The sequence below is a fragment of the Nylanderia fulva genome, unplaced genomic scaffold, assembly GCF_048542155.1.
Source record: "Nylanderia fulva isolate GAGA-0341 unplaced genomic scaffold, ASM4854215v1 Scaffold5, whole genome shotgun sequence".
Classification (NCBI taxonomy): domain Eukaryota; kingdom Metazoa; phylum Arthropoda; class Insecta; order Hymenoptera; family Formicidae; genus Nylanderia; species Nylanderia fulva.
The window spans coordinates 5,722,382-5,736,186 of NW_028190587.1; the positions used below are offsets into that span (position 1 = coordinate 5,722,382).

Sequence of the window (13,805 nt, forward strand, 5' to 3'; positions counted from 1 at the left end):
GATACGTGAAAGGATAGAATATATATACCGTTCATTATTTGGAATCTTTCAATTGCATCGATGAATATTCCATGATGATCTTGATGTCGCAGCATAACAAATCAATTCGTAGATACACAAACGAATTTCTGAAATACTGTAAACAAAATATCACGCGTTATATTTTTAAATTTTAGCTGCAAAATTTTATGTAATGGACTAATGGAAATTTTTAAAAAACTGTATAACAACTTTGTTAAAACTTTGAGTTCTAGATTTCTTTTTGATTATGATACATTTGTTTAATATCTCCGAGAATAGTCATATTTAGAGATATAAAATACAAACGTGAGTTTCAGTCTCTCAGACGTTACTTATTGTTAGATATTTTTCTTTCTTTTTTTTTATAGGAGTTGAAAAGATATTTTACAAGTAATAAATGATAATTGAAAAAGTTAGATGGCCAGTGAATAAAAATGAATGAAATAAAGTAAGGAACAACATTACCTCTGCGACAATTCATATATAAATCCACTGAAACAGACTGAGGTTTGTGTGTGTGTAGACAGTATAAATATACATGAAATAGCATTCAAGCTTTCTTCAAACTTTTTTCCGTCATTTATTTCACTTTATGATTGCAAGGATATATATACACATGAAGCATCGTTGTAAATAATACTTCTTTCCTTCTCTATAACTCTTCATTTTTTCTTTCTCTATTGCTTTTTCGCACTTTCTTTCTCTCTCTCTCTCTCTCATTTCGTCTTTCCTTGATGCTTCCGCATAAGACTTCAAGTGAACATACTTGGCATTTATGTCAACAAATTATCGTCTGAATAATTAGTGGTCTTATTTAATTCGCTGGCTAATATTCTCACCGACATTATATTCGTTTCATCTTGATATTTTCTTACGAACACGTTCCTGTACATGCTCATAATTCTTTATCAGAATCTGCTCGTGTCGCTTATATAACGAAACAATATTTGCGGAAAGCGGTGTTACTGAGCGATCGATGACTGTTTCGATTTACAAGGGTTACATGATCAACCCGATATCTCGTTATCCGCTGAACATTTTGTCGTGTATATCGTTCAAGTATATCATCACAAATACAAATAGTTTACGATCAATTTTGTTGTGGCACTTTGACAGAACGTTATTAATGAGTATTAACCGCATCAAACATTATTTGTGTAGTAACCGAGCGGCATTATCGATCCTTTAACTAATTACTAAGCATTATCGATGTTGATTCTTTTAGACTTGATTAAATTACGTTCACATAAAACATAAATTAATGACTCTTATACAATTTGGTTTTATAATTTGCTCTTATAATTTTTTGTGGCACTTTAATATTTGTAATAAAAATAGCTGTAAATTAATTTCTTTCCTTGCTCTTTTCAAGCTATTGCTGATGAGATTTTTTATTTGAAACTGCTGGTAAAAATGCTCGGCGGACAACGTTTTGTTCTTCCGTTTGGAGATTTTACGTAAAAAATTAATACGAACAAAACGTTATTTTAATCATGTCGTGTGAATAGAACGACGACTACTGACATAATTAGATAGCGCAAGCGTATCTGATATTGCCGTCATTATTTCAGCAACAATGCCGTCAGAAATAAGAAGAATTTGCTCACAAATTAATTAAAGTGATTTAACTGATCTTTCTCAGCTTACTACTGACATTTACTTTTGTCCGTGTATATTTTTATATTTAATATTTATATATTCATTAAATGTTTTTTACTTTAAAAGAAAGTTATTATGTAACAATTATTAAAATAAAATTATCACAAGTGTAAAATAAAAATAAATTTGCAAATATCTCTTATTTTTGTGTAACTTTCTAAAAGTAGGAAAGAAAGCATATTATCTTATTTGTGTATATTTGAAAATTAATTTGATGAAACAAAATCTTATTATTTCCGACGAAGAAAAAGCTATTGTCGCCGTTTATCACAATCTGCCTAACATATTATTATGATTAATCTAGAGCTATATTTATTTCTAAATAGCGAGTCCAATAGCTCGTAAGTAGATGTAGAAATAAATGAATACACGTGCACACTATTCGGCATTTTTGGAAATAGACATTATAAATGAAAAGAATTATATTTGTCAATTCCTATTCGTTTAGTATGGACATAGATCAGAATCAGTCGTTGCTCTGTAAATTAAACATTATATCCACCATATTACATAGTAATACTATACATATAGTATAGATGTTATATTATTACTCACGCAAATTTAAAGGAGTACATTCGCTATAAGACGCAGAATTGAATGGCAAGGCTAAAATTACATTTCCAAGTGTTATTTAATTTTTTCCTTAAATACAGATAATTTATGTAAAAACATTTTTTTTGTATGAGTCTAGTAGAATATTCATGATATGAGCTTCGATCGCGATATTTTACGACATCATCATGTCTCTGTTGTTTATATATTTATTATATTTATTAATCATCTTTTATTTATTCTATATATCAAGCGTTCGCATTAACACTGTTTGTGAAAATAAATTTGCTTGCATATAACGTTCCAACCTTTCTATTCAATTCTGTTACTTGCATCGGAATCTTATTTATTCTTTATTATAAAACTCCGTATGAACAAAGTTGCGTAAGCAAACCTTCATAAGGCGGCGAGAATCTTTTACGCTTGAGAAATTTCCCAAGCATTGTTAATCTCAAATCAAGTTAAAAAGCGTAAGATGTACTTTTTTTAACACGCGCGTCGAGGTTGCGCTTTCTTATTTAAACGTTTTATTTATACACAATCGTAACAGATCCGCGAGAATCCGTCGTGGTCACATAGTTACTCGTGATGTATTTGCTTCGTCGCTCTTTAGTTAATGTACACTTAGATTTGTCATTATTATGTATATATTTTGGAGACGAGTCAAGATTGAAAATTTTTATACATAGCTATTTTAATGATAATACTCGGAAGTATAATCGCTAAACACTATCGCATGTTTACACAATACTGTACAATTACGTATCGGAGCAAGCATTGCTCGCGATTTTTCCACATTATCAGAGCGTATTTTAAGGAATCTTCACTGGACGAAAAAATATAAGATTTGTCTCACTCACTTTTCGATTTATACATGTTCATAAATTATACGAATGCGTGGCTAAATGCTATAGGTGCTAAAACAAAATTTTTGACGGAGTCACTCACATGCTCATCAAACTCTCATTATACTCTTTGTTTAAATAACATATTTAAAATTTATGAATTAAGCACCTATATCACTTAGATACTCATATATAGCCCTTTGTTTATTTATTTTTACATTATAATAGAAGAATCTATGATCATAGCTTAAACTTACATTCTCTTTGAGCGATAAAAATTCTCCCTAACATAAGCTATTCATGTATCGGCCAGTTTATGCGTTAAAATGTGCTCTGATTTCTATTCTAACAAATTAAATTCATAAATTTGAATATTTAAATTCTAACGTTGGATATTTTTGCGAGTGATTGAATAAAATCGCGAATAATGTTGCACCATTGTCGTTTGATCCTCCGATAGCTCATCAGGAAAGCGTTTTCGCAAAAATATTCTACGTAGGATCCTTTTCACCATTGTCGATTAACTATAATTAATGCTAGCCGTGAGTAAAATTTCAGTTAATTTTAACTAATATTTATGGCAATGGGCCATAATTTGTTCAAAGTACCTATGAAAGTAACGGCGCTCAGCTTGATTATCTTGAATAGCTGAAAAGAAGCAGTGTTGTGTGGAATATCGTCTGTCGTGATTAGATGCTATGATAGAATTGAACAAAAACGAACATGATTCTAAAATTTTGAAAAAAAAATAAACATTATATATTATTAAAAAAATTATCAATCTCTCGTTAAGTTTCTTCGAAGAGAGAGAGATGACCTAATGAAATACCAACAAAATCAAACAAAATATAATTGTTGATTTTTGAATCTAGCTATACAAGTAACCGAGTGCAGGTGATAATATTCAGATTGAGCATCCAGATATCACACAACACCGAGAGAAACGCTGATATATAACGAACGTGTATGTACAAATTTCACGCATATCCCTCTGATTGGGTCGCGCGCGCACGTGGCAAAGGAATTAAATCCACTGTCAGCGAAGTCCCCGGGTACCACCGCAGAGCATCCTTTTGAATGCCTGCCGAAATTCCGGCGAGAACACTGTGTAAATCACGGGGTTGAGGGTGCTGTTGAAGTATCCGAGCCACAGGAACACACTCGCCACGAGCTTGGGCGGTTCACAGGTCTCGCAGATGGCCTGCAGCAAAGCGACCAGGAAGAACGGCAACCAGCAGGCGACGAAGGCGCCGGTGATGATCGCCAGGGTTTTCGCCGCCTTACGCTCCCGTTTCGACTCGATCGTCTCGCGGGTGCGCTTCGTGCACTTGACCACCTGCTGCTGCTGGCTCGTGCTGGTCGGATTCGTCAGCGTCGTCGTGGTGGTCGTCGTTGAGACCGCCGTCGGCGTCACCGTCGTCGACGGGGTGACGTTCGCCCCGTTGTACGACGACGACTTCTCCGGCGAGATGGACGAGTGATCCGGGGTGGATCTCGTGATGGTGAACGCCGTCGACTCCTCGCGCGGCCTGCGGCCGAAGATAAATCAGAGTTAAAGATGATCATCTTTCGTCGTCGCGCCGGCTCGTTATATCGCAAGAATAATGCTGACGTCAGCGATATTAAGAATTTTTATGAAAATTGCCTCGAGTAGAAGTGGTGGAACGATGATAGCTACATATAAAGCTGTATATATTAATTTCTGGGGAAATAGTGACATATACTTTTAATAACTGCGAGAGACATCAAATTACAAATGGAATATGAGCGAATTAAATGAGAAAATAATATACAATATGATATATATGAGGTCAGTTTATGAATACATTGTTGAGATATTTTGAAGTGAGATAAATAATTAGGCAAATTATTTAGAAAGCAGAAAATAGAAAGCAAAGAAAGTACGATACACTTATATGGAAATAAATAATTACAGTGAAAATAAATAATAACACTTATTGAAAAAAATTTTAAAAGCAAATATAATATTAATTATAAGTGATTTATCGCAGGAATTTTTTTCATAATGATTCATGCTTAATTATCAAGCACAATCTATTTTAAAGGCAATAGAGCTTAAAAATACGGAATTATTAAGCAGTGATAATATCCTTTTTGCGACAGATCAACAGGTAAACTCATACCTTTGTGTTCGTAGCAAAGATCTGCACTTCACTGGCCATTGAGATAAAAACGCTTAAAATATGCTAAGCCGCTTGAGATAAAATACTGCGCGTTAAGAATACTTATTTATAGATTAAATTATGATCCCTGCAAAAAATTGTGTCCTTGGCAAGATATAGGGAAGCAGACTAAATCTCGTGAAGGATTTACGTCATTTCTCAACAACTCGTTTGCGAGATTTATTCTACGTGGCTTTAGCGCGTTGTTACCCCTCGAGCCCCTCAAGTTTATTGCAACTATGAAAAATGCAACTGTATACAAAATTGCCGTGAAACATGTTTGATTATTGTTTGAGAAAAAATTCTCGTGATAAGGAAGCAGAGAAGAGGGGCAAAAAACCTATAACTACCTTCTCGTGACAAGCCTCAGGATGCCTCTTCTTTCACGTGGTGGTTGAAGGATAGTGCCAGGCCTCTTCCTGATCCTTTTTCTCGCCGCTTGAAATATCCTCCAATATAGGAATAAGATGACTAGGAGCGGAAGATAGAACGTCGCACAAGTGGCAAAGATCTGTGGAGGCAATTTATCATATATATTTTCTTCTTTTAGGCTGATGTGTGCGACGCGTGAAAAAATAAAATATATTTTAGATTTTCAAGTATTTGACAGTTATATATAGTTTAGAAATTTTTATAAAGCGACATTCATCCCCTGAGAAAAAATATATCTTTATGTGAAGATATTTTGTATTACAATTTTTGCAAGAGACAACAAAATCATAGGTATGATGAAAAATAATTCGCGTTTTTTTTTTTAACGTTTCTCGAAACTTTATCGATACCTTCCCAGGCAATTCCACCGGAAGCTTAGCAATCGTGAATATAATTAAACATTTCGGATCCGTTTGCAATTCTCCGGAAGCGCTCACCTGATATGCAGTATCCTGCGATACGAGACACGTCCCTTGGGCTATGCGATCCAAATAATCAGGATCCTTCCATCCGAGCTGAGGCGCTAATGAGATTCCTAAGGATATCACCCACACAGCGATGATCAGGCTCCCGATTCTTCTCGGATTCCTCGCCTTGAAATAGAAGGGATGCTTTTAACGACTTAGTGTTATTTCGTCGATTCGGAATAATTTTTTTCCGAGTTTCTATCGCATTGATTATTGCATTCTTAGACGTCGTTTAAACATTCGAGATACATTCTTCGTTTATTTTTTACGCGTAGTCGATATATACAGGATGTCTCATAGGGAAATTGCTGAAACTAATCAGCTGTCACTTTTTAGGTGATTATTAGCACTTTTTTCAATAATTACTTTTTTTCAATAAAATAAACTTATACAAACATTTTATTTGTCTATTAAAAATTGTAGACTTTCTTTTTTTCAACATAATTTTTGTTTTCTCAATAACTACATGCATTAAAAAATGACAGCTGATTAATGTCAGCAATTTCCTATGGGACACTCTGTATAACGTGTATATTTCATATTGTTACAAATATTTTCATTGTTACTACATCTCAGAAATTCAGAAATAAATCACGGAACTTGATTGTTATTAGATGATTGAGATCTCTTATTAGCTCGATAAATTTTACATCTTCCACAAGACTTGGTACATTACTATAAGAACACTGTCTTGTATCAGAGAAAATTAAACTTTTAATTAGATCTGCTCGTAAAGTTTTTTTCTTAAAAAGAGAGAAAAAGAGGAAGAAAAATAGGTGGGCATATTAGTTCGTTCGTTCGAGAAAATTGTGAATGTCTGCTTTATCAGCGTATCTCTTTGGTCGACACATGACTCAAGCTAATTCCTCGCCCGTTTCATTATTTATAACGTAATCGATCCACCCCAACCTTAGGGACCGATATAACAGCCTCTTTCTATCAGTTAGGAAATGCAAGTTAGCCTTCAAGTTCAACTGGGCTGTCCGTTGCGTAGCTTGTCAAGCTCTAAGTTAATTTTCAACTAACTCTAAGCTCTTCGAAAGAGAGTATTACGTCGAGAGTATACATACTCGTCTCTCGGTTAAACTATATTTATGAACGGGAAGTTCTGACCGTTCCGTTTTACGATCTTACCCTTTTTCATACTTCATGAGCAGTATTCCCTTCATATGAATTCTCGTTACATCCATAAGCGTGCGCGAAAGAGAGAGAGAGCGGAAATTTGTCTTCGCGCAATTTTCAACAAAAATTTATGAATGATTTTATGGAACTTTATTCGCATAGTAAATGTAGTTGAGTGTATTAAAATACTTTTTTGTAGATTTTAATATAAAAAAATGGAATTTCCATTTTATCTTTATAGGTAAATGTATAAAATAAGCAATATTTGTTCGCGCTTTAAACTAAAAAAATTTGAAATACAATATAAAAGAAAATTGTAAAAAATTAAATCAATTTTTGCACGTATATGTGCAATTTGATATAAAATGAATATGCATTTCTAAATGCGAAAGGATTAACAAACATAAAAAAATTTTCTTTTGTAATGCACGTGGTTTCGCGTTTCTATTCAGATTATATTCAGATTTTATATACGCTATTTTCGAAGTGATAAAATGATATTTTCCCGCATCATATAATACAATGGGTCTCCTGGCTGTACGAGAGATCTAGGATATGCGACATGCAGTTTCATCCGATCTTGCTCGCGTCAACTCCCACGCGACTCTTTTTCCATCTCGTCGACGTGGCGAGCGCGATGTAAATGACAAGGGATAACGAAGACTGTATCATTCGTATCGGACAATTTCCGACTTCCTCTCAGTAACCGCAACGGCGTTAATTAACCTGTATATAATTGATATTGGTGACTGCCCAATATCTGTCGACCGCGATAGCCACCAGATGCAATATCGAGGCTGTGCAACATAGAACGTCGCTGCTGGTCCACATGTCGCAGAGCTCCGGACCGAGTGACCATCCCGAGTTTATCTGCAATAAACAGAATTATCTATCATAGTAACGTGAGCTTAGCGCGGCTTGAAAGCACAAGCGGATAATCGATGTGGCCGCGAGAATCGCAAGTTTTGCACCAAAGTGTTTCGAGATAAGTTAGCCTGAAACGATCACTCATCGAATATGATTTTTTTTGTTCCTCTTTGTCATTTTTATTTCAACCATAAAAATAATTTTTAAACATATTTTTGCAGAACTAAAAATTATTATCCATCTAAATATTAAAAGAAATCAAAGTATAATTAATAAGCAAGAAAAATTGATAGATTAAATTAATTTTAATTACCAGCTTTTCATCGGTATTATTTTATATTGCATAATTATATATATTCATCCTCAAAAATATTATTTTATCTGTACGATATGTTTATGAATATGTATACACATTTTTGCAGAATTAAAAATATGACGCTGCGACAGTTAATAATTATTATCATCTAAATATTAAAAGAAGTCAAAGTATAATTAATAAGCAAGAAAAATTGATAGATTAAATTAATTTTAATTACCAGCTTTTCATCGGTATTATTTTATATTGCATAATTATATATAGTCATCCTCAAAAATATTATCTATATAATATATTATATATATTATATATTGTATAATATATATCAAAAATATTATCTAATATATATTATATATATAATTATTTTATCTGTACGATATGTTTATACATATGTAAAAATCAGTTTTTTTTTTTACACAAAGATCGAGTAAATGGAATTTACTTTTATCCGCGCTAACAAAGATTGTTTGGTTGATTAGTATGTTAAGGATTGCACATAGTTTGGCACGACAGTTTGCCACGCAGTAGGGAGAAAATACGGATTGAGGGTCGAAAGGGAAAACATTCGAGTCATGGCCGACGACGGAGAGCACAGAAAGGGAGTCGGGTAAGAGTGATATTGTAGAAGAGCCCGCTCGAGAGAGGAGGGAGACTCTGATGCATGCCTGCTTAAAAGTCCATTCATGGTATTGGAATCTATCTTCGAAAGCCAATCGCGCGCGTCTCTTGTCCTCCTTTCAGCGGCTCTTCCGTCCATAGACATCCGTTCCTTTATACTTTGAGATCAGAACATTCCGGAAGTCGATGAGTCTCATCCATCTTGCCAGAAATATAAACATCTCTCAAAAATAATATCAATTATACGGAAGTACGATGTGGGAGCAGTTTTGGATGAACGAAGATCGCTCGAGATTCACGGTAAAGGTAGTAATATGTAATTTTGTGTAAAATTATTAAGGAAATTATTATTTGTGCACAAGTTGGTTATATCGTGTACATTAAATTATTCTCTATTACATTTAATGCTCATGATAACATTATAAAATATAAAAAAATAGATTTAAGCTATTTTATTTCTGTAATTAATTGATTATTAATAGTAATTGATATTGATATAATAGAATAAGTAAAATTATTCCTAATGCGTTCCTTAGCAATTCTTTTTATTTTAGACTTTCTCAAAGATCTAATCAACCGTTGCATGTATGTATATATGAAGCTGATGGAGTTGTTTGCGTGCACGGTTCTGATATCTGCCGATAAATGTCGGGCAAAAGAGATGGCTGTAAAATGGACATCCATCAAATATTCGAATTAAATGGCAGACGCATAAATTCCTACGTGAAAAAGATGGATATGCTCATCCAGTTTAGTCGGTATACGACCGTAAAAGTCTAATACGTCTGCTGTTGGTCGAATGGCGGTTGAAATGGAATTGCATCATCAAAAATGATAACAGAAAGAAGATACCGATACGTTAACAATAGTAAATTTAAAAGAACTCAGGAAAAGAAACGAAGAAAGAGAGAGGAAGCAAGAGGAAGTCATTCAACGCTGCTGAAAAGTGAAAAGAAAGAATCACAGGTGCGCTTCGGAAAATATGGCGAGAGTGTGGAAATATAATATAAAGAAAAAGTGGAATGAGGGAAGGAAAAGAGTGCTGATGTAGGATACATAATGGAGCCTGCAGAGTGTTTGGCGAGATGCGTTAAGAAATCGAAAGAACTGAATAAGGATAGATGTGTTAGGGAAAAGATTTTGCGAGTGCACGAAGAGAAATAATGCGCGTAATTAAACTAAATGGATATAGTGTACGAGTTTTTGGAAATTTTTTCTTACAAAGATTCTAATTAAATTCGCATCATCGACGCGGATAATTAGCCAAATATTTCGAGAGTACTTAAAAAGCGCGAAATTAAAACGCGCGTATTAAAACTGAATTGTATATTTGAAGATATAGTGAAGTGGTCGCGCTCAAGCGTATTATCGCTCTCGTGGCAATTTCCGATGAAATCTTTGTTAATTGGATAACGTGTCGAAAAGCAGCACGGAGCAGTAATTAACGCCTATGTTATTCCCATTCCGTTCTCGTTTCCGTTCGTATATTAACGTTTATTAAGTATAAATGTGCACGGCGTAGCGTAACGAGCTCCGCTAGGGGAGAATCGAAAGCTAATCATTCGTACGTATATATCGCTTGTTATCTCCGTACGTGTGCGGATTATTCGCATCTTAATTGTTGAATATGTATGCATGTAACGACGTTCTCCAATGCTCCTGTTTATGCTGGATTCAAAAAGAGACACCTCCATATAGAAAATTGCTTTAGCTTTTAAAAGTTGCATACGCGATCGCGATATTTTAATGATAATGCACTATATTTAAGATTATGGCATTTATAAAACATTATATATATATACCATTTTCGCGTGGTATAAAATTCTAAAAGTCGACTTTTATAAAATATATATTAAAGTTTCGCGCATTCTATTCTTAATTTCTCGAAATGTAACGTTGAATACTTGAATGTGGCACATCATATATGATAAAACGAGCTTTGCTGAATATATTTCATGTATTTCATCATAATTACGTAGTCAATTATAAATTTTATCGCGATTTTCATGATTGCAATTTTTATTTTAATAAATCATTGTTAAATTTTTCCTCGCATATATTTATATGTTTCGCATATTTTTCGCATATCTTTAGTGAAATTTTGCGAGAACATTTTATGGAGCTTTCGAGTCCCGATAAATTGTCGCAGTTGATGCATTTTTTCCCTCTCATTTCGCAATTAGTACAATATATATATATATATATATATATATATATATATATATATATATAATTAACAAATTCTCCAAACTAAAATAATTTGGCATTTAAAAAGTTTTGTGTGCCAAATTCTCGGAAGATACATTTTCACGTGCGACTTTTTTCCCAGACACAATGTTCGCGCGAAATAAACCCGCAGTAGAAAAAGACGAGAATGCACGCGGTTTCTTACGGATGTTATAAACTTGTGAATGGCTGCAACGGACCATAGATGAAAGTTTAACAATGAAAATGTAACGCGCGAAGAGAGAACGATCCTCTATGTGCGAAGAGAATGACCAACAGCTTGACTGTTCCGCCGAAAATTTCGCACAAAAATTTTACCTCGTAAATGTAGGTTACCATAAAATGACATACATAAAATGTAAAATTGCGATACACGTGTTCTATAACATAACTGCGATTACATCTTGTCCAAGATATCTTAAATGTTATAAATCTGCGGATCTGCAGCGCGCTAATTTATTTTTGAAACTTAATTTAAATGCGATTGATTTATTATAATTTTATTGTGCAATTTTAGATGTATGTATAAATATCTAAGATATTTCGATATTGTTGAACTAAATATTTCTGTGTTGAAATGTCAGTTATTTTATACACTGACAATGCTGAAGGTGAAGATGCGAATCGTTTTCTTTTCATGAATATTGCGGTTTTATATTCTTGTGTATCCAATACTAAAAACTTTATTGTACACGTTTTCTTATCACGCAATACAATACGTTACGATGCACATAGATTGCATGACAACAACTTGCAGTCTTCTTTAATAAAAATACAATGAATTACGTACCTCATAAACAGCTCCGAGAGGCATAACAAGGCAGGCGACCATAAGATCCGCGACAGCCAAACTCACGATTAAATAATTTGCTACAGATTGCAAATTTCTTTCTAATAGGATAGCTGCTATTACGAATAGATTCCCTGTAACAAAAATACATATCATCGTGAATGATACTTATATAATTCATTCAATAATATTGTACGTATAACAAAATAATATTATTTTGTTTATGTAAGATACGTAGATGCATACATTAAATATATACAGAATTATTGTGAAACAATATATTGTTCTTTTAAAAAAAGCAATTATGTATTTTATTGGCGTAATTATTATTTCTTAATTAAATTTATATAATTATATTTTCAAAATTTTATAGATATTTATCGTGTATTATTATATTACTTGAAGCATTTGTACTTAGATTTATTTTATTTTATTTTAAATATTATATTAATTGGATTATATATATACATATATATATATATATATAAAATTAAAGAAACATACATATATTGTTATTTCTTTCTACAATATAATGTATATTATGTACACTGAACATGTTTTCTCACATAAGTTGAAAATATTTAAAATAGACTCATGCATCTATATATTATGCATAATAATGATTGCATATGCCTATTAATTAAAAAATAACGTACTTATTTCCAACATTGAACATTATTATTAATTTTTGTGCGAATATGTTCGCGTTTCTCACCAATAAAAAATATAAAATAATTTTATTACAAATAATTTAACTCATTTATCTTTTTTATATAATTATGATATTATTTATATTAAATAATAATTATGTTAATTATTATTTAATATAAATAGGTTATAAATACACATACGTGTGTGTGTGTGTTTATATAAAAATAATTATACAAATTAAGTTGAATTACTAAGGGTCACTTCGATCACGCTTTGATTAACTTTACCGCCAATTGAAGGATTGCCAACATGACAAAATTTTATCATGTTGGTAATTGTATTTTTGGCGCCAAACATACAATTGCCAACATGACGAAATTTTGTCATGTTGATAATCCTTTAATCAATAATTAATCGGAGTTTTATCGAGGAATGATCTTAATATATATACATTAATATATAAATTACTATATAGAAAAAAAGTTGAATGATTAATATATACATACATTACATGCTACATATATGTACAGTGTTGTATATCACTAGAAAATTATTTCGCGCTTTCCGCGCGTCGCGTAGTGCCGCGAAATTAGCCGCGCGGTCACGTGACTGATTGTCGAGCCAACTCGTCACTTGAAGTTGCACATCGCGTCGGTGTGCAGTGAACCGCGATCGCTCCGCATTTTCGCGTCCTTTAATCCGTCCCGGGCGAATTTCACACACGGACGAACGTCGAGAGCGTCAATTCTAGCGAGAGGTAATAATCTCAGCGTGTTAATCGATCTGTCCAACCGCATTTAATCGCGTTTTTTGCTCATATATGTGATCGATGCATTTTATGTTCCAGGACAGCTACACCTTCCGACAAGCCCTGCCATTCAACGTTAGCGATGTCAAGGAGCATCGAGGATCATCGAGGAGCGTCGAGGAGCATCGAAGGTACGTAATTCGTCGCCCCGACGACTTCATTGACATAAGCGGTCGCGCTTGTCCACGACACTCTCCCGCCAAAAGTCCGCGCCCGCGAGTCCGCCATGTTGACTCGTCGCGTAGTGC

At 33.4% G+C, this 13,805-nt stretch overlaps 2 protein-coding genes across 4 annotated transcripts in view; one reads left to right on the forward strand and one right to left on the reverse strand.

Moving 5' to 3' along the window:
- The window catches only part of LOC114941624 (uncharacterized), a 39,608-nt gene that overhangs the window by 22,562 nt on the left and 3,241 nt on the right, over window positions 1–13,805 (forward strand). Inside the window, exon 4 of the mRNA XM_085486962.1 lies at window positions 13,597–13,688. Coding sequence (XP_085343088.1) covers window positions 13,640–13,688 — 49 coding nt within the window. The 5' untranslated portion in view covers window positions 13,597–13,639. The remainder of the gene's footprint in view (window positions 1–13,596; window positions 13,689–13,805) is intronic.
- Window positions 557–13,805, reverse strand: part of 5-HT1 (serotonin receptor) — a 127,581-nt gene continuing 114,332 nt past the window's right edge. For all 3 annotated transcript variants that reach the window (XM_029316638.2, XM_085486960.1, XM_085486961.1), the window contains exons 4-8: window positions 12,099–12,232; window positions 8,008–8,151; window positions 6,130–6,285; window positions 5,611–5,771; window positions 557–4,606 (exon numbers count right to left, since the gene is read on the reverse strand). In XM_029316638.2, coding sequence (XP_029172471.2) covers window positions 4,114–4,606; window positions 5,611–5,771; window positions 6,130–6,285; window positions 8,008–8,151; window positions 12,099–12,232 — 1,088 coding nt within the window. In that variant the 3' untranslated portion in view covers window positions 557–4,113. The remainder of the gene's footprint in view (window positions 4,607–5,610; window positions 5,772–6,129; window positions 6,286–8,007; window positions 8,152–12,098; window positions 12,233–13,805) is intronic.